Below are 20,982 nucleotides of genomic sequence, written 5' to 3'. Positions count from 1 at the left end.
TAAATATGTATTCCTGTCCAGAAACAAGAGGTATATTTGGTAGTGGATAGCAAAATCATTCTTAGTCACATCAACTAAACCTAAAGCAACCAAGATTTAAATATTATTCAAGCTTTCAGCCTACAGTAAAAGAAAGAAAGAAATCTTGATTTTTATTTGAGCAGAACTCTTAAAATACATTTTACAAAATTCTGCAAAGGCCTAATGGTGTCTTCGAATAGACTATACTCCATTACTGGAGAACAACGAATGGGAAAAACATTTGCTTCCATAAGGTTCTTACCTGTATAATGCATCATCAATCTCCACAGATTCTGTTGGCATGATGGATAACTTTGTATTTGCACTGAAAAAAGAAAACATAAGGTCAAGTATAGGTATTCAATATTCATATTTTATAATGTAAAATTCAACTATACATGATATCAGATTCACCAGTTACTAAAATAGATTTTACAAACCAGACATATGTTTTATTATTTACCACTTTATTTAGATTTTAAAAATCGGTCAAAATTAAATTCACTCACTGCTTGCTCTGTGTGTAAATTAGAGCCCACAGTTGTTTTATTCTCAGGTGTTACTTTATCATTGCTGTAATTGCTATAAATATCATTGCTATAATATATATTCTGATGGATTTATATTTTAGCAATACTGAGTGGCCCATAAACCTTCTATAATATACATACCCAGAATTTACCATATAATGATGATATCTAGGGCTTCCCTGGTAGCTCAGCTGATAAAGAATCTACCTGCAATGCAGAAGACCCCAGCTTGATTCCTGGGTCAGGAACACCCCCTGGGGAAGGGATAGGCTACCCACTCCAGTATTCTTGGGTTTCTCTGGTGGCTCAGAGGGTAAAGAATCTGCCTGCAATGAGGGAGACCTGGGTTTGATCCGCGTGAAATGAGGGAGACCTGGGTTTGATCCCTGGTTGGGAAGATACTCTGGAGAAGGGAACAGCTACCCACTCCAGCAGTCAAGCAAGACAAACTAATAATAGTTTAGCCATAAAACGAAGTCAAGGACTTTAGTTGTCTTGCAGATGCTAACATCCCCACCAAGCCAAAGAAGTTAACTGACCAGCAGCAGGTAGACTTCAGATCAGTTGGAACCAGAAGATTGATGACAGAGGTTCCAAAACATTACCCTGTTATCTCACCATCAAGCAATCAGAGAACTGAGCATGGATCACATACCCTATGACCCTCTCCCTCAGACTGTCTTTAAAAACCCTTCCCTGAAAGCCAACGGGGAAATTTTTGTCTTTGGAGCATGAGCTGCCGGTTTTCTTTCCTAAACCCTGCAATAAACTGTACTTTTCTTGACTACAACCTGGTGTCAGTAGATTGGCTTTGCTGCACATTGTGAGTGGACCCAAGTTTGGTAACACAACCAACTAAATGGTCTCCTTCTGCTCAGGTGGCTCCCTGCTGTATTTTTTTCAAATCACATATCCTTAACTATTTATCATCTGCCTTCCCCTATAGAATGTATGCTCCATTAGGAATTTACTACTATTTTTCAAATCCCTAAAATAGTACCTGGCATTTAATAACAAGAACAAACATTGTGTCACAACGTTTTAAGTGTTTACTAATTCAGTTAACCCTTTCAACACCTTAATGAGATAGACACTATTACCATACCCACTGAACAAAGGAAAAAACCTGAGACTGACATAATTTAAATAACCACGGAGCAGGTAAATGGAAAGCCCTGAAACTCATCAGTCTAGTTCCTTACAACCACACTATATTGTCTACTACCTCTCACAGTTTCCAAGGTGGCTCAGTGGTAAAGAATCCACCTGCCAATGAAGGAGACACAGGTTCCACCCCTGAGCCTGGAAGATCTCTTGGGAGTAGGAAATGGCAACCTGCTCCAGTATTCTTGCCTGGACAAACCCACGGACTGGCAGGCTATAGTCCATAGGTTCAGCTGGAGATAGAACACACACACACCTCTCACAGTAGGCATGAAGAAAGCACTAAAAAAAAAAATATCTGTTAAAGGAATTTTAAAAATTAAAAAACTGTGATGTTGGAAAAGTCTCTTGGGAGTCTCTTGGACTGCAAAGAGATCAAACCAGTCAATCCAAAAGGAAATCAACCCTGAATATTCATTGGAAGGACTGATGCTGAAGCTAAAGCTCCAATACTTTGGCCACCTGATGTGAAGAGCCAACTCATTAGAAAAGACCCTGACACTGGGAAAGATTGAAGGCAGGAGGAGAAAGGGACCAGAGGATGAGATGGTTGGATGGCATCACCGACTGGATGGACATGAGTTTGAGCAAGCTCCAGGAGTTGGTGATGGACAGGAAAGCCTGGCATGCTGCAGTCCATACGGTCACAAAGAGTCACACACGACTGAGCAACTGACCTGAACTGAAACATACTGGTGTGACAAGATAGAGTGATATATCAATTACTGCAGCTCATTTCAATTTTTTCACAGTGTGGCATAGAAAGAAAAATGGTAATTGGGAAACATAGATGGTTCATGGGCAGAGGGAACCGCCAGGACAATTTGAGCCTGAGCTAAAATCAATACCATCTTGGCAAAAGTGTATTCATTCTAGGTTTTGGGAAGCTCTATATATCAGTTACAGGATTCTAAAAACAACGTGATAACACAAAATTCAGTTTCAGAATCCAATTTTCTAGGCCTGGTATATTGATATATAGGCAAAGAATTTGAAAACATATGATCAAAAATGTTATTATTTCTTTTATCATTGAGTAGATAATCAAGTGATATCACCTTCCAGCTAACTAATAAAAACATATACACAATATACCCTGGCACTCTAACAAAATACAAAACTCAAGAAAAAGTCTTGTTACAACTTTCTTACTGTTAGTACACTTTCTATAGCTGTCTTCCTTACATGGAGAGCAACAGTCTAAGATGGTAAAGCTCTTAAGTAAAAATGAGAAGAGCTACATTCTAACTAGTTCTGTCACCTAATGATTATGACTGACACCCACTTTTCAGAAGTTCTGCCTTACTGGAATCTTTCAAATATCACTCTTCTGATAAGGTCTTAAATGGCAAACGAAAATGCTTTAAATAAGAGTAGGTTTTATTTGTATTACATAATATCCCCCACCTAAGTCTGGCAGTGGTGGCAATGGCAGGCAATACCATGGTATCAAAGCACCCTTTCAGTATAAGGCTGGTGAAAAAGCTATAGACTTGTGAACATTCATATTAGCTCAAAATCAAATATCCACCACTTCTATCTTCGGCACATTGTATTCTGGTGGTGGGCAGAATGTAACTATCCGCTTTATTAATTATGAAATGACAAACAGGAACTACACGAACGTCTCCCCTCTATTTCTGCAGGAATGGAAAAGACGTGAGCCTCAACACCAACTGCGAAATAAGAATGGGTAACTCGTGGTTTTTTCCCCTGCGTTTCTTTTTCTTTCTTTCTTTTTTCTCTCTCTTGTTTTAAAGGGCAATCAACAGGCCTCAGGGTGTTCTGACTACCAGTGATTCATTACTACCGAGTTCCCTCTGGTAATAGTTTTCAAAGGAGAATCTCAGCGGAGGATCGTAGACCATGGAGCTCAGCTTTCACTTTATCGAAAGGAGGGAAGGTGTCCGGCACGGGGGCAGGGAAGCTCGCACCGACAGCCCCTCCCTCCCTCCTACGTCCCGTGACTGGAAGGAAGAAGGATGGCAGACCCCAACCAGAACTGAGAAAGCGATGAAACGGGCGACAAGTGGAGGATTTCCGCCTCAACAAAGCACGGAGTCGCTGAGGCCGAAGCCCACGCCGCCACACCTACCCCGCGCGCTCCCCTCGCCGCCCAAGGCCGGCTCTGCCCTGCCCCGCGGCCTCTCGCGCGCTCCCTGCCCGCCCGAGTAGGAGACGCAGAAAGTCGGACCCCTGGTCCTGCCCGCCACGCCCCACTTCGCGCCCACACTTGTTCTCTCACCGGCTGGTCCTCCAGGAGGAGCAAGACGCCTCTTCCCCCGGACGCGCGGCAAGCGGTTGGGATCCCGCCATCGCCTCCAGAGACGCAGCCGCAGCTGGCTACTGGGAGGCAGGGAAGAGGGCGGGAGCGCGAGGTCAAGGGGCGGGCAATAACGTCACACGAGGGGGCAGGCCTTAGAAGCGAGCAGCCAGGCGGCGCCTTCCCGTCAACCCCAGGGGCGTCCTGGCTTCCGGTTTGGGTGTGGTCCGGGGGAGGGCTTTGCCGCAGGTAGTTGAAGCGCGCCGGGTTGGGGGCGGCGGGTGTTTTTGCGTGCGTGTGTGTGCATGTATGTGTGTGTGTTGTGGGGGGTGGGAAACGGGGAGTGTGTGTGTCTGTGTCTGTGTCTGTCAGAGTCTTTACCGTCTGACCCATCAGGGAAGCCTGAAGTGGCACTGTAGCGACTTGGTTCTGGCGGACTTAAGCTGAACCAAAACTCTTCGCAAGCCAAACACAGGAATCCAGTGGCCAGCGAAGTAATGGGATTGCATAGCAAAATCCTCAAGAGTTTTATGACAAGAAGAAACGCTTCATTTTATTAAAAATAAAAAAATCCGAAAGGCTAGTAATAAGTAGGTCCGGACTTCCAGTCAGGAATTCCATTTTAAGACGTTATACGTGTAACATCTAATTTGGACATATATTACATGTCAAGCACTATCACAAATTTGGTAGAATCATGTGATTTTCTTGAACGATGAATGACATATGTCATCCAGGTTGCCTATAGTTTGTGAGTGAGGGACAAATTTACAATCGATGTAAGTGACTTGCCAAATTAAGTACCAAAATATACGTCTAAGAACCTCTCAACTAATATTTTTTTTGGAAGCTACATAGTAAAAGTAGACGGGGAATATGTCCACAAACTTCTTTTCTGAAGTTCTGGAAGTAGAGGCTGTTTCACATAACTTAGGTCATCTAGCCAACAATGGGATATTTCCATTTTAATGAAAAATTTCAAAGAGCAATTTTTTTTTTTACAATCTATGATTTTAGAGAAAAGAGTTCTTTGTGTGTAAAAAAAGTAGCAGTTACTGGAAGTGGATTCTTTTGGTGATGCTTTACAGCATGTTCTTGGGAGAAATAGTATTTTCTGTTAACTTTACAGCTGGCTTTATCTGTCTTTATGCCTGATGAATGGCAAAGCAGATGTTTACTTTTCTTAGTTCAGGCTCATGTTTCTTTCTTCTCAGATTTCAGGAAAACTTTTCTAACACTAGAACACTCCTCCTTTCTTTCTTTAGTGTAGTGCTGAAAAGTATGGTGGCTTCATTTCTATAATTTCCTTTGCTTCTGTTGTACCTGTGTTGCACATGTGTTTATATGTATTGTGTATGTATGTATGTTTGAATAGTTACATCCTCAGGGCATAGAACAATAATTTTGTTTTAAAATCTTTATTTGGGATATTTTTAGATTTACAGAAAATTTGCAAAGGTAAAACAATTTCTGAATATGCTTCACTCAGTTTCTTCTAATGATAACATCTTACATAACTGTGGTCCATTTGTTAAGACTGAGAAATTAATATTGGTACAAATACTATTAACTAGCTACATACTTTATTTGGATTTCACCAGTTTTTCACTAATGTCCTTTTTTGGGTATGCATCCAATCCAGGATACAATACATTTAGAATTGCCCTGTCTTGATCATCATGTAAATGTGCATTTTAATGAATATCTTCTTGAAATTTTATGTGCAAATTGGATTTCTAAAATATTTTATATCATAAATTATAAAGATAATAACATCTATATTGTGTTTTATAATTATAGAGACTATTTACATGTATTTTCCACTTCATACTCCTAAATTATTGACTATTAGCTTGAAAACAATACTGAGCAGTCACCTAAATATACAATACCATTGCTTTACAGCGGATGACTCAAAAAGATGAAGAGCTTAAATGTTTTGGATAAATTCACATCATTGTAGATACAGAGCCATGACTAGTTTCATCCTTTGTTGTGTATTTCTCTAATATGTTATACCCAGATGCCCCAAATTGGAACAGCTGTTCCATTACTGTCATAAAGACTAGGAAGTACTGAGTCCTGAGGTCAGGCCTTCATGAACATGGTTGGAAAGCAGCCTACCTCCTGAGTTTGGAAGCAGACTTCACTGTCCAAAGCTGCTGCAGTAACATTTGAACTGTCTTCATGCTGGTCATTTGAAAGAACTCGAGGGAATTCTTTTGTGAAGGAAATAAACCTTTCCAAAATGTGAATAATTATCCTCTTAAGTGGTCTATGGATTGAGATATATGCATATCACATTTTCCGGAAATATTTTTTTAAAAATTGCCCATACAACAGTACAAAGACAAATCATTGTAGATTAACAATTGAAATAAAAATTTCCAAGATACTTTATTATTTCATTTACTGACTTATGCATCAATGACTAGAGATCAGTTCAGTTGCTCAGTCATGTCTGACTCTGCAACCCTGTGGACTGCAGCACACTAGGCTTCCCTGTCCACCAACTCCAGGAGCTTACTCAAACTCATGTCCATTGAGTCAGTGATGCCCTTCAACCATCTCATCCTTTGTTGTCCCCTTCTCCTCCTGCCTTTAATCTTTTCCATCATCAGGGTCTTTTCCAGTGAGTCAGCTCTTCCCATCAGGTGACCAAAGTATTGGCGTTTCAGCTTCAGCATCAGTCCTTCCAATGGATATTCAGGACTGATTTCCTTAAGGATCATCTAATTGGATCTCTTTGCAGTCCAAGGGACTCTCAAGAGTCTTCTCCAATGCCACAGTTCAAATGCATCAATTCTTCGGCACTCAACTTTCTTTATATTCCACTTCCTATATCCATATATGACCACTGGAAAAACCATAGCTTTGACTAGACAGACCTTTGATGGCAAAGTAATGTCTCTGCTTTTTAATATGCTGTCTAGGTTGATCATAACTTTTCTTCCAAGGAGCAAGCATCTTTTAAGTCTTTTCATGGCTGCAGTCACCATCTGCAGTGATTTTGGAGCCCCCCAAAATAAAGTCTGTCACTGTTTCCATTTATTCCCCATCTACTTGCCATGAAGTGATGAGACCGGATGCCATAATCTTAATTTTCTGATGTTGAGTTTTAAACCAACTTTTTCAGTGACTAGAGGTAAAATATAATAAATCATACTCCAAAGTTTAACCTTCTTCTAATATTGGTGGAAAACAGATGACAAATCTGAAAATCCCTAAGTGGGACTTAGTATTTTTGTGGCTTTCTAGGCAATATGATGTAAATGCATTAGACTATGCCTTAATTTGTGATAGAGGCACTTCAACCTCTTTATGAAGGAGGCTGTTCAGCGCCCTGTTGCAGAGATCCAAATTCAGCCACAGTCACTGTTCACCATAGACACAAACTACTGAATTTCACCTCTTTGTCTTGACTGAAACAATATTCAGATCATCTCTCTTTGCATGGATGGCTTGTTTTCTAGTCTTTAGTTTGACAACCAGCACCTCTAGCTGGTCTGTATAGCCAAAGCTATGGTTTTTTCCAGTAGCTTTTGTACAGATGTGTGCTGTTGCTCAGAAGAGTGAGCAGCGAAGAACTGATGCCTTCAAACTGAGATTCTGGGGAAGACTCTTGAGAGTCCCTTGGACTGCAATGAGATCAAACCAGTCAATCCTAAAGGAAATCAACCCTGAGTATTCATTGGAAGGACTGATGCTGAAACTGAAGCTCCAATACTGTGGCACACTCATTGGAAAAGGCTCTAATGCTGGAAAAGATTGAGGGCAGGAGGGGAAAAGTATGGCAGAGGATGAGGTGGTTAGACAGCATCACCAACTCAGTGAACATTAATTTGAACAAAGATCGGGAGATAGTGAAGGACAGAGGAGGCTGGCATGATGCAGTCCATGAGGCTGTAAAGAGTCTGACAGACTTAGTGACTGAGCAACAACAAAACCTGTAGCCTGGGGGCGTCAACCTTCAGCACATGGCAGGATCTCCTGGCCAGCAGGTTAAAGCAAATTGTTGGACCCCACAGTAGCATTTCTGCTTCACTATGCTTGGTTGGGGGGCTGAGCATTTGCATTTCTAAAAAGTTCCTCGGTGATCTCTGTTGTGCTTCCACTGCTGCCGGTAAGTCACTAAGTCTCTTCGTGTCCAGCTCTGTGCAGCTCCATAGACGGCAGCCCACCAGGCTCCCCCGTCCCTGGGATTCTCCAGGCAAGAACACTGGAGTGGGTTGCCATTTCCCTCTCCAATGCATGAAAGTGAAAAGTGAAAGTGAAGTCGCTCAGTCTCTTCGAGACCCCATGGACTGCAGCCTACCAGGCTCCTCCATCCACAGGATTTTTCCAGGCAAGAGTAGCTGGTTGCTGCCTTCTCCGTCTGTTCTGCTAGACCTAGGCCTTTGCTTTGAAAGTGCCTTGCATCGCTCTCAGTCGCTTCCTCTAACTCATTCTGTGGGTGCCTCTGAACCTCTTTTCAGTACAGCTTTCCTTATTGAGTTCTGGGCTGTACTTATCTCTGCATTAGTCTTTTGTTTTTCTTTCTATTGCTTGGTTTATTTGTAGTTCCATTGCTCTTGGGTCTGATGCCATTTTGTACTCTGGATCCTACCTTTCCTTAGACATGCCTTATGTTTACCATTATAAGGATCACAGGGTTGGTTAACTCCTAACAAAGACTCGTACAGAAAATGTTTGTGATTGGGCTTTTTTTTAAAAGCAAAGATAACTGGAATATATGTGGACAGAGGAAGTAGGTATGGAAACAGAAGAAGTTGGTTGGAAGTCTGTCATATAGATATGCATGGCATAATAAAATCTGAGGGAAGTGTTGATGGAGAATAGAATCCTGTTGAAATATGGTTAAAGCTTATTGCATATTGATTGCTTGTAATCAGGGTTTCAACACAAATGTAAATAGTTCCATTACCTCACATAAAAGCACAGTCATAAAGTTATATAGTAGATGAAGTTGATGACTTTAGCAACAGCTAAGAAAAACTGAGCTGGGTAAATGAACTCTGTTCCTATAATCAACTATCAGCAGAAATGTGAAATAGAAACTGGCTTTACAAACAGTCAGTGGAAGTCCAAGAAAGCCTGAGCCTACACTTTGGTAAGCTAGCTTCTGAACCCTGTCTTAACACTAGCTCATTGATTTTCTTTTCAGTGGTGTAGTGCCTAGAGGCATAAGTATTTGCAGCATCTTCTTTGCCCATGGTGGCATTCTAGAGAGACCTTCATGACTTACAACCCATTGTAGGTCTAGAAACATTCACGTGGGGACATACTTAACAACACTAATCTAACTGAAGAAGGTATTGAAGGAGTCATCTCTCACAGTCCTCTTTTCTCTGGCCTTTGTATGGGAGGCTGGATTTTATATTCCAGCAAGTAGAGCTCCCAGCAGCTCTTTCTAATCTGTACAATAACCCTCGCCAGTGCAGTTAAGGATGTTTTAATGCTAGATGATTTAATGCTTTAATGATAGAGATAGGAAGCAAAGGTGTGGAAATACATACTGAATCTAGGTTATCATCTCCAATAAGACAGCAAGAGAGATATCTATCTTTAATAATTAGTGAAATTTGACAATTTTAGGATAAACATACTCTAAAGATTCTTTATTACCAATTAAAATAATATTAAGTAGCAACAATAACAATGACAAATTACTCCTATGAATCCTAACCCCTCTACTGGTGAGATTTCATATTTAGTTCCAAATGTTGGGCAATTCTGGATGAAGGGGATAGGCAAGAAATAGATTTGCCTACCACCAAGCACCCCTTGATAGTGGAGGACAGAGGAGCCTGGCGTAAGAGTGGGACAAGACTTAGCAACTGAACAGCAGGTTCCCCTTGGCTGGATCCCAAAGCTATCCATGGTCATTCCAACGCCACGTCATCTGATAAAGGAATGTGACAGAGGAGAAGTAAAAGTGAAAAGAGGTGATCTTAACCAATATGATTATAATATCTTATTTTTGTGATTCTATAAAAGCATATAACCACAGGAAGACTTCTTTTCCAGGGCTCATGAGGGGGCTGAATGAGGAGATTTGAAGTAAAGTTTTATTAGTTTCCTAGGAAATTCACTTCAGGTTGCCACATTTTAAAATTATCAATTTACCTGGCAATTATTCTCTTAATCTGAAATGATTGTTAGAATTTTAAAAGCTCATGTGAATTTCTTACTCAATGGACTAGTTATGAGAGAAAGTCAATAATTAGGTAGAAGCTACCTTCTATGCTTCAGATGAAGATTCCAGCAACTGGAGTTTAGATATTTGGATTTGGGTTTGGATTTTTTTCTCATGTTTTGTTTTGTTTTTTGGTGTTTATTTTGTTTGTTTTTTTGTTTTTATTTAATTGGAGGCTAATTACTTTACAAATATTGTAGTGGTTTTTGCCATACACTGACATGAATCAGCCATGGGTGTACATGTGTTCCCCATCCTGAACCCCCCCTCCCACCTCCCTCCCCATCCCATCCCTCAGGGTCATCCCAGTGCATGAGTCCTGAGCACCCTGTCTCATGCATCGAACCTGGACTGGGGATCTGTTTCACATATGATAATATTACATGTTTCAATGCTTCTCTCAAATCATCCCACCCTCACCTTCTCCCACAGAGTCCAAAAGTCTGTTCTTTACATGTGTCTCTTTTGCTGTCTCACATATAGGGTCATTGTTACCATCTTTCTAAATTCCATATATATGGGTTAGTATACTATATTGGTGTTTTTCTTTCTGGCTTACTTCACTCTGTATAATAGGCTCCAGTTTCATCCACCTCATTAGAACTGATTCAAATGCATTGGTTTTAATAGCTGAGTAATATTCCATTATGTATATGTACCACAGCTTTCTTATCCATTCATCTGCTGATGGACATCTAGGTTGCTTCCATGTCCTGGCTATTGTAAACAGTGCTGTGATGAACATTGGGATACACGTGTCTTCAATTCTGGTTTCTTCAGTGTGTATGCCCAGCAGTGGGATTAATGGGTCATATGGCAGTTCTATTTCCAGTTTTTCAAGAAATCTCCACACTGTTCTCCATACTGGCTGTACTAGTTTGCATTCCCACCAACAGTATAAGAGGGTTCCCTTTTCTCCACACCCTCTCCAGCATTTATTGTTTATAGACTTTTTGATAGCAGCCATTCAGACTGGCGTGAGATGGTACCTCATTGTGGTTTTGATTTGCATTTCTCTGATAATGAGTGATGTTGTGCACCTTTTCATGTGTTTGTTAGTCATCTGTATGTCTTCTTTGGAGAAATGTCTGTTTATTTCTTTGGCCCATTTTTTGATTGGGTCATTTATTTTTCTGGAATAGAGCTGCAGTAGCTGCTTGTACATTTTTGAGATTAATTATTTGTAAGTTGTTTCATTTGCTATTATTTTCTCCCATTCTGAAGGCTGTCTTCTTACCTTGCTTATAGTTTTCTTCATTGTGCAAAAGCTTTTAAGTTTAATTAGGTCCCATTTGTTTATTTTTGCTTTTATTTCCATTACTCTGGGAGGTGTGTCATAGAGAATCCTGCTGTGATTTATGTCAGAGAGTGTTTTGCCTATGTTTTCCTCTAGGAGTTTTATAGTTTCTGGCCTTACATTTAGATCTTTAATCCATTTTGAGTTTATTTTTGTGTATGGTGTTAGAAAGTGTTCTAGTTTCATTCTTTCACAAGTGGTTCACCAGTTTTCCCAGCACCAATTATTAAAAGAGATTGTCTTTTCTCTATTGTATATTGTTGCCTCCTTTGTCAAAGATAAGGTGTCCATAGGTGTGTGGATTTGTCTCTAGGCTTTCTATTTTGTTCCATTGATGTATATTCCTGTCTTTGTGCAACTACCATACATACTGTCTTGATGACTGTGGCTTTGTTATTCTGAAGTCAGGCAGGTTGATTCCTCCAATTCCATTCTTCTTTCTCAAGATTGCTTTGGCTATTCAAGGTTTTTTTTTTTTTTTTTGTATTTCCATACAAATTGTGAAATTATTTGTTCTAGTTCTCTGAAAAATACCGTTGGTAGCTTGATAGGGATTGAATTGAGTCTATAGATTGCTTTGGGTCGTATACTCATTTTCACTGTATTGATTCTTCTGAGCCATGAACATGGTATATTTCTCCCTCTATTTGTGTCATCTTTGATTTCTTTCATCAGTGTTTTATAGTTTTCTATGTATAGGTCTTTTGTTTCTTTAGGGAGATTTATTTCTAAGTATTTTATTCTTTTCATTGCAAAGGTGAATGAAATTGTTTCCTTAATTTCTCTTTCTGTTCTCTCATTGTTAGTGTCTAGGGATTTCTGTGTGTTAATTTTATATCCTGCAACTTTACTATATTCATTGATTAGCTCTCATAATTTTCTGGTGGAATCTTTAGAGTTTTCTATGCAGAGGATCATGTCATCTGCAAACAGTGCGAGTTTTACTTCTTTTCCAATCTGGATTCCTTTTATTTCTTTTTCTTCTCTGATTGCTGTGGCTAAAACTTCCAAAACTATGTTGAGTAGTAGTGATGAGAGTGGGCACCCTTATCTTGTTCCTGACTTTACGGGAAATGCTTTCAATTTTTCACCACTGAGGGTAATGTTTGCTAGGGGTTTGTCATATATGGCTTTTATTATTTTGAGGTATGTTCCTTCTATGCCTGATTTCTGGAGGGTTTTTATGATAAATGGATTTTGAATTTTGTTAAAGGCTTTTTCTGCATCTACTGAGATAATCGTATGGTTATCTTTCAATGGTTAATGTGGTGTATCACATTGATTTGCAATTGTTAAAGAATCCTTGCATCCCTGAGATAAAGCCCACTTCGTCGTGATGTATGATCTTTTTAATATGTTGTTGGATTCTGTTTGTTAGAATTTTGGTAAGGATTTTTGCATCTATGTTCATCAGTGATATTGGCCTGTAGTTTTCTTTTTTTGTGGCATCTTAATCTGGTTTTGGTATTAGGGTGATGGTGACCTCATAGAATGAGTTTGGAAGTTTACCTTCCTCTACAGTTTTCTGGAAGAGTTTGAGTATGATAGGTGTTAGCGCTTCTCTAAATTTTTGGTAGAATTCAGCTGTGGAGGCATCTGGTCCTGGGTTTTTGTTTGCTGGAACGTTTCTGATTACAGTTTCGATTTCCGTGCTTGTGATGGGTCTGTTAAGATCTTCTATTTCTTCCTGGTTCAGTTAGTTATACTTTTCTAAGAATTTGTCCATTTCTTCCAAGTTGTCCATTTTATTGGTGTATAGTTGCTGATGGTAGTCTCTTATGATCCTTTGTATTTCTGTGTTGTCTGTTGTGATCTTTCCATTTTCATTTCTAATTTTGTTGATTTTTCTCCCTTTTATCCTTGATGAATCTGGCTAATGGTTTGTCTACTTTATTTATCTTCTCAAAGAACCAGCTTTTAGCTTTGTTGGTTGTTGCTATGGTCTCCTTTGTTTCTTTTCATTTATTTCTGCTCTAATTTTTATGATTTCTTTCCATCTACTAACCCTGGGGTGCTTCATTTCTTCTTTTTCTAGTTGCTTTAGGTGTAGAGTTAGGTTATTTATTTGATTTTTCTCTTGTTTCTTGAAGGTAAGCTTATATTGCTATGAACCTTCCCCTTACCACTGCTTTTACTGAATCCCATAGGTTTTGGGTTGTTGTGTTTTCATTTTCATTCATTTTATGCATACTTTGATTTCATTATTGATTTCTTCTGTGATTTGGTTGTTATTCAGAAGCTTGTTGTTTAGCCTCCATATGTTTGTATTTTTAATAGTTTTTTCCCCTGTAGTTGACATCTAATCTTACCACAGAGTGATCAGAAAAGAGGCTTGGAATGATTTCAGTTTTTTTGAATTTACCAAGGCTAGATTTATGGCCCAAGATGTGACCTGTTCTGGAGAAGGTTCTGTGTGCACTTGAGAAAAAGGTGAAATTGATTGTTTTGGGGTGAAATGTCCTGTAGATATCAATTAGGTCTAACTAGTCCATTGTATCATTTAAAGTTTGTGTTTCCTTGCTAATTTTCTGTTTAGTTGATCTTACCATAGGTGTGAGTGGGGTATTAAAGTCTCCCTCTATTACTGTGTTACTGTTAATTTCCCCTTTCATACTTGTTAGCATTTGCTTTACATATTGTGGTGTGCCTACGTTGGGTGCATATATATTTATAGTTGTTAAATCTTCTACTTAGATTGATCCTTTGATCATTATGTAGTGTCCTTCTTTGTCTCTTTTCATGGCCTTTATTTCAAAGTCTATTTTATCTGAAATGAGTATTGCTACTCCTGCTTTATTTGGTCTCCATTTGTGTGAAATGTCTTTTTCCAGCCCTTCACTTACTGTCTGTATGTGTCCCTTGTTTTGAGGTGGGTCTCTTGTAGACAGCCTATATAGGGGTCTTGTTTTTGTATCCATTCAGCCAGTCTTTGTGTTTTGGTTGGGGCATTCAACCAATTTACTTTTAAGGTAATTATTGATAGGTATGGTCCCTTTGCCATTTACTTTGTTGTTTTGGGTTCATGTTTATACAGACTTTCTGTGTTTCCTGTCTAGAGAAGATCCTTTAGTATTTGTTGAAGAGCTGGTTTGATGGTGCTGAATTTTCTGAGCTTTTGCTTGTATGTAAAGCTTTTGATTTCTCCTTCATATTTGAATGAGATTCATGCTGGGTACAGTAATCTGGGTTGTAGGTTTTTCTCTTTCATCACTTTAAGTATGTCCTGTCATTCCCTTCTGGTCTGAAGAGTTTCTGTTGAAAGATCAGCTGTTATCCTTATGGGAATCCCCTTGTGTGTTATTTGTTGTTTTTCCCTTGCTGCTTTTAGTATTTGTTCTTTGTGTTTGATCTTTGTTAATTTGATTAATATGTGTCTTGGGTATTTCACCTTGGGTTTCTTGGACTTGGATGGCTATTTCCTTCCCCGTTTTAGGGAAGTTTTCAACTATTATCTCTTCAAGTATTTTCTCATGGCCTTTCTTTTGGTCTTCTGCAACTCCTGTGATTTGAATATTGGGGCATTTGACATTGTTCCAGAGGTCTCTGATGTTGTCTTCATTTCTTTTAATTCTTTTTTCTTTTTTCCTCTCTGCTTCATTTTATTTCCACCATTCTATCTTCCATCTCACTCATCCTATCTTCTGCCTCCATTATTCTACTGTTGGTTCCCTCCAGAGTGTTTTTGATCTCAATTATTACATTATTCATTACTCATTGACTCTTTTTTATTTCTTCTAAGTCCTTGTTAAACATTTCTTGCATCTTCTCAATCCTTGTCTCCAGACTATTTATCTGTAACTCCATTTTGTTTTCAAGATTTTAGATCATCTTTACTATCATTATTCTGAATTCTTTTTCAGGTAGACTCTATCTCCTCCTCTTTTGTTTGGTTTGGTGGGCATTTATCATGTTCCTTTACCTGCTGAATATTTCTCTGCCTTTTCATCTTGTTTTGATTGCTGTGTTAGGGGTGGCCTTTCTGCATGCTAGAAGTTTGTGGCTCCTCTTTATTGTGGAGCCTGCTCTCTGTGGGTGGGGTTGGACGAGTGACTTGTCAAGGTTTCCTGTTTAGGGAAGCTTGTGTCGGTATTCTGCTGGGTAGAGCTGGGTCTCCTCTCTCTGGAGTGCAATGAAGTGTCCAGTAGTGAGTTTTGAGGTGTCCATGGGTTTGGTGTGACGTTTGGCCACCTGTATTTTAATGCTCAGAGTTATGTTCCTGCATTGTTGCAGAATTAGCTTGGTATGTCTTGCTCTGAAACTTGTTGGCTCTTGGGTGGAGCTTGGTTTCAGTGTAGGTATGGAGGCTTTTGGATGAGCTCTTGTCAATTAATGTTCCCTGGAGTCAGGAGTTTTCTGGTGTTCTCAAGTTTTGGATTTAAGCTTCTTGCCTCTGGCTTTCAGTCTTCTTCTTACAGTAGCCTCAGGACTTCTCCATCCATACAGCACTGATGATAAAACATCTAGGTTAATGGTGAAAAGATTGTCCACAGCAAGGGACACCCAGAGAGGGTCACAGAGTTACACTGAGAAGAGAAGAGGGAGGAGGCAGATAGAGGTGGCCAGGAGGAGAAGAGGGGGAAAAAAAGGAGGAGAGAGCAATCTAGCCAGTAATCAGTTCCCTATTTACTCTTCACTGTCTGGAACACTCAGAGAGGTTCATGGAGTTATATAGAGAAGAGTAGAGGGAGGAAGGAGATAGTGGTGACCTGGAGGAGAAGAGGGGGAATCAAAAGGAGAGAGACAGATCTAGCCAGTGATCAGTTCCCTAAGTGTTCTCCACAGTCCAGAGCACCCAAAAAGATTCACAGAGTTGGGTAGCGAAGAGATGGGGAAGGGAGGAGATAGAGTTGACCTGGGGGAGAAAAAAGAAAGTAAAAAAGGGGCGAGAGCAATCAAGCCAGTAGTCACACTCCTAAGTAAAAATGGGTACTGAAGATTGGATTCTTAAAGGTACAAAATTGATAACAAAAACCAAGAAGCAAAGATTAAAAATCTGGAGTAGAGGTTAAACTCTTGAAAATACAATATTCAAAAAAATTAAACAAAATCACAAAAATTATAAAAAATATATATGAAATTTGCTTTAAAAAGAGAGTCTTTTTTTTTTTTTGACAAGGTATTCAGTTCAGTCACTCAGTTATATCCAACTCTTTGTGACCCCATGAATCACAGCATGCCATGCCTCCCTGTCCATCACAAACTCCTGGAGTTTATGCAAACTCATGTTCATCGAGTTGGTGATGCCGTCAGGCCATCTCATCCTGTCTTTCTCTTCTTCTCCTGCCCCCATTCCCTCCCAGCATCAGGATCTTTTCCAGTGAGTCAACTCTTCGCATGAGGTGGCCAAAGTATTGGAGTTTCAGCTTCAGCATCAGTCCTTCCAATGAACACCTAGGACTGATCTCCTTTAGGATGGACTGGTTGGATCTCCTTGCAGACCAAGGGACACTCAAGAATCTTTTGCAACACCACAGTTCAAAAGCATCAGTTTTTTGGTAGCAAGCTATTAGTAGGTTATAAAAATGAAAATTAAGGGAGTAGTAAAGAACTTAAAATAAAAAAATTTTTTTAATTTTAAACAATGATAATAGTAAAATATATCTAGTAATTTCTCTGGAGCTGTTGAGGGCAGTGTGGGGTCAGTTCAGTTTCAGATGATTCCTTGGTCCAGCTTATACTTCTCAAAGTCTATAGGCCCTTCCAATGTAGTCAATGCTAACTATAGGGATTTAATATGTTGCACCTGTCACTTCCAGAGAAGTTCCCTCTTTGTTTATTCTGGCTTCCTCTGTTTGCACGTCTCTTCAGTGTCTAATTTCTGCCCTGACACAAAGGGGCGAAGGTGGTCACTTATTTAGTCTCACTTGTTCAGTTGTGCTGGAGGGAGGGAGGAACTCTGCAAACAAATATCACTGGCGTGTGTGGGGAGTGCTCGCAGTGTCTGGGCCACACTGGGTTTGCCACCGCTCACAGAGTGTGTGCTTTCCCAGTCTACACTGCTCAGGCTCCAGGTTGCTCTGCAAGGTAACTGCCTAAAGCGGGCTTTGGGTTGCGTGCACTTCCCAGGTCTAAGCCACTCAGATTCAGGTTCTCAGGTACTCCACAAAGGCACAGACTCGGTTGGGCCTGCGTTTTGTGCCCTTCCCAGGTCCGAACAGGTCGCCTTCTCAGGCGACCAGGTGCTTGGCAAGTGCACCCTCCCAGCTGGGTGGTGTGTATTATCACCACCCAGGTCCGAGCCCCTCGGCTTCCTGGGTGCGCCGCGAGAGCCCTGTCTCAGGTGTGCTGTGTGTCTCCTCTGGGGAGCTGATCTCTGACTGCGACCCTTATGGCGAATGTCAACCGTCCAGGATCCCAGCAAGACTTTGTTAGTAACTGGGAGCTTGCTCACAGGTTGGTAGAGGATGCGGTCTATGGGGCCAAGATTGCCCCTTGCCTTCCGTCTCTGACTGTCTCCCTCCTGCCTCTCTGCTCCAGTGGGGGCAGGGGCCGGCCCTGGGCTGGCTAGCTCTCCTCTACTATTTGCTCAATCCTTTGTTTTGTGAGCAGGCCAGCCTGTGCCTATGAGCTTTTCACGGGAAAGTTCTCTCTCTCTTTTTTTTCCTTCTGGTTATCCTGCAGTTCCCTGGTGGCTCAGACAGTAAAGTGTCTGCCTACAATGCGGGAGACCTGGGTTCAATCCCTGGGTCAGGAAGATCTCCTGGAGAAGGAAATGCCAACCCACTCCAGTATTCTTGCCTGGAAAATCCCATGGACAGAGGAACCCGGAGGGCTATAGGCCATGAGGTCACAAAGAGTCAGATAGGACTGAGCCACTTCACTTTTTTTAAAATTTTTTATCCTGCAGTTCAGATTGCTATCTCAGGTTAGCTCCCTCAGATTGTCCTCAGGGCATTCAGGCCTGGTCCCCACCCTACGCCTGCAGCCCACACCTCCCTGTTCTGCTCCGGCTTGCTGCTGGTGGACACAAGGGTCTGGGCTACCTCTCTGCTGGGAGTCATGGCTAGGCCTGTAATCTGTGGGTTCTTTTTTTTTTTTTCCTCCCAGTTATGTTGCCCTCCGAGATTCCAAAACTTCCACAGACCTACCGGTGAGAGGGTTTCCTGGTATTTGGAAACTTCTCCTTCATGACTCCCTCCCCAGGATGGGTCTCTGTCCCTAACTCCTTTGTTGCTCTTTTTATCTTTTATATTTTGCCCTACCTCCTTCCGAAGAGAAGCCTTTCTGGGTGCCTGGTGTCCTCCCCCAGCATTCAGAAATTGTTTTGTGGAATTTGCTCAGCGTTCAAATGATCTTTTGATGAATTTGTGGGGGAGAAAATAGTCTCCCCATCCTATCCCTCTGCCATCTTAGGACCACTGTTGGATTTTGATTTTGAAAAATAATAAAATCCATTCTTTTCCCTTAGGGCTACATTTATTGTTTAATTGATATCATGTGATTACTATACTTAGCCTTTATTCTTTTTGTTTAAATGTGTGCTATTTAAACTTTGTGATATACTTAGTTCTGATTTTGAGAAGGTAATTGGTGATTATAGCTGGCACTTCTGACCTCTGATCCCCAAAACAGTCCCCTCTTGTTCTCACAAGACAAAAGAATAAGAGAGAGAGAGAGAGACAGAGAGAGAGGGGGAAAAAAAGAAGTGATTAAAAAAAAATTATCAGATGACTAAATGTTCAGGGAAACTGCCTGCTGCTCTCTGTAAGATAAAACATATCCTTAAGGTGTTTAGGGTGATCCTTTTCTCCTTTGCTAGTGATTAGTTTAGGGGTGGTCATGTGCTCCAATTCTAGCCAGTTTAAGAGGAAGTGTTGAGGATTCTGGCCAGGAGAGAAGCACAGTGAGAAGCCACCCTTTCTTTATGCTTTTGACACCCCTAGTAGGTGACAACTAACTCCTAATCAGTAAAGTAAAGCCTAGAGGAAGTACAGAAAATGATTCAAAGCTCTGAGCTAACCAACTCTGCATGCTTTCTTCTGGACTTCCTGTAACATGAAATGAAAATACATAATCTCTAGTCTGACATTTCTATTACAACAGAAAGCACTCTAACAGAAACAGCACAAAAGTCATACAAACACACACATATAGTATTTATTTTACCTTTTTCTCATTACAAAAGCAATATATGTCTATTTTGGAAATTTGGGATGCAGGTATTCACAAGAAAGAAAATTTTTAAAAATGAGAGAGAACTATGTCAACACTTTTTACATACATTCTGTTGTTCCTATGCATGGAATTTGTATATTATATAATTTAAAAATTAAGCTAATTGTTTTACACCTAATTTTTAAACTTAATAGCCAAAAGAAATAAATATTTAAATCAATTAATCCTAATTAGGGATTAAATTGAATCTTAATTTTAGTTTCCAAAAACACAATTTATAGTAGTTAGACAAGCTTGAGGAATTGGTTTGACACTGAAACTAGGCTAAAGATAAAACAAATGAATTTCAGATGTATTTTAACAGATGAAATTTAAATGTACTTTAACACAAATATTATATCTTTGAGGCTACCAAGTAAGTTCTGAGACCAGGGCACCTAAAATTTTTTTCTAGTTCATTTACACTGATTTATGCTCCTGGGAAGATAATGTTTGTGGTACCTCAACAATTTTTGGTTTGTTTATTTTTAGCTATGGTATCTCTGGTTTTTAGACTGAAGTTGAATTTGTGCAATCTTTGTTTAATTCATTGTTGTTTGTTCATGTTATGTATGACTAAATTGAATTGCAAGAGGAAATCCATTTTTTAACCAGTTTTATATGCTAAATAGATGAAAAGACAGCCAAGATAGACTCTTAATTATCTGATACATTTGATTACAGAAGATACAAGGAATCCTCATCTTTTATTATGCCTGAAAATAGAGTAAATGACTATAATATCAAATATTAAATACTCTTTTTTGAGTGACATACTTTTAACTTAAAAGTTACATTTACCTTTTGCACTATTAATTTTGGTTTACATCCATATTCACATTATAATTTACATACCACAATATTTTATATAATATAGTTATTTCTGCAAAGTTTTTCATACATTTGTAGCCTTAAGAGAGTTTCCAAGGTTAACATGATGAGTGATCAAATTGAAATTCAGTTTCAATATTATTATGTATATGTAAACATGATCCATGTGGTCATGACTGTGCAAACAGGTGAATACATTCTGATACATTTTTTTTTTTAACTTTTTTTTTTTTTTTTATTAGTTGGAGGCTAATTACTTTACAGCATTGCAGTGGTTTTTGTCATACATTGAATTAGCCATGGATTTACATGTATTCCCCATCCCGGTCCCCCCTCCCACCTCCCTCTCCACCCCATCCCTCTGGGTCTTCCCAGTTCTGATACATTTTTATAATAAACTTTTTTATAAATATACAAGATCAGTTGGGAATTCTTAATTTTTTGTGTGTGACATTGCTTCTTTGGCAGCCTGATTTGGCTTATAAACTTCTCTCAGGATAATGTTTTTAAGTGCGTAAAATAATAG

The 20,982-nt window shown here is 39.7% G+C and overlaps 1 protein-coding gene across 1 annotated transcript in view; it reads right to left on the bottom strand.

Annotated features, from left to right (window-relative positions):
- Nucleotides 1-4,100, bottom strand: part of UBA6 (ubiquitin like modifier activating enzyme 6) — a 90,975-nt gene extending 86,875 nt beyond the window's left edge. The window contains exons 1-2 of the mRNA XM_020913953.2: nucleotides 3,961-4,100; nucleotides 284-346 (exon numbers count right to left, since the gene is read on the bottom strand). Coding sequence (XP_020769612.2) covers nucleotides 284-346; nucleotides 3,961-4,031 — 134 coding nt within the window. The 5' untranslated portion in view covers nucleotides 4,032-4,100. The remainder of the gene's footprint in view (nucleotides 1-283; nucleotides 347-3,960) is intronic.
- Nucleotides 4,101-20,982: the final 16,882 nt, after the last annotated feature.

Source organism: Odocoileus virginianus, chromosome 29, assembly GCF_023699985.2.
Source record: "Odocoileus virginianus isolate 20LAN1187 ecotype Illinois chromosome 29, Ovbor_1.2, whole genome shotgun sequence".
In the NCBI taxonomy this organism is placed as follows: Eukaryota; Metazoa; Chordata; class Mammalia; order Artiodactyla; family Cervidae; genus Odocoileus; species Odocoileus virginianus.
Note: the sequence above shows the minus strand (reverse complement) of the source record. Positions and strands in the feature narration are given on the sequence as shown.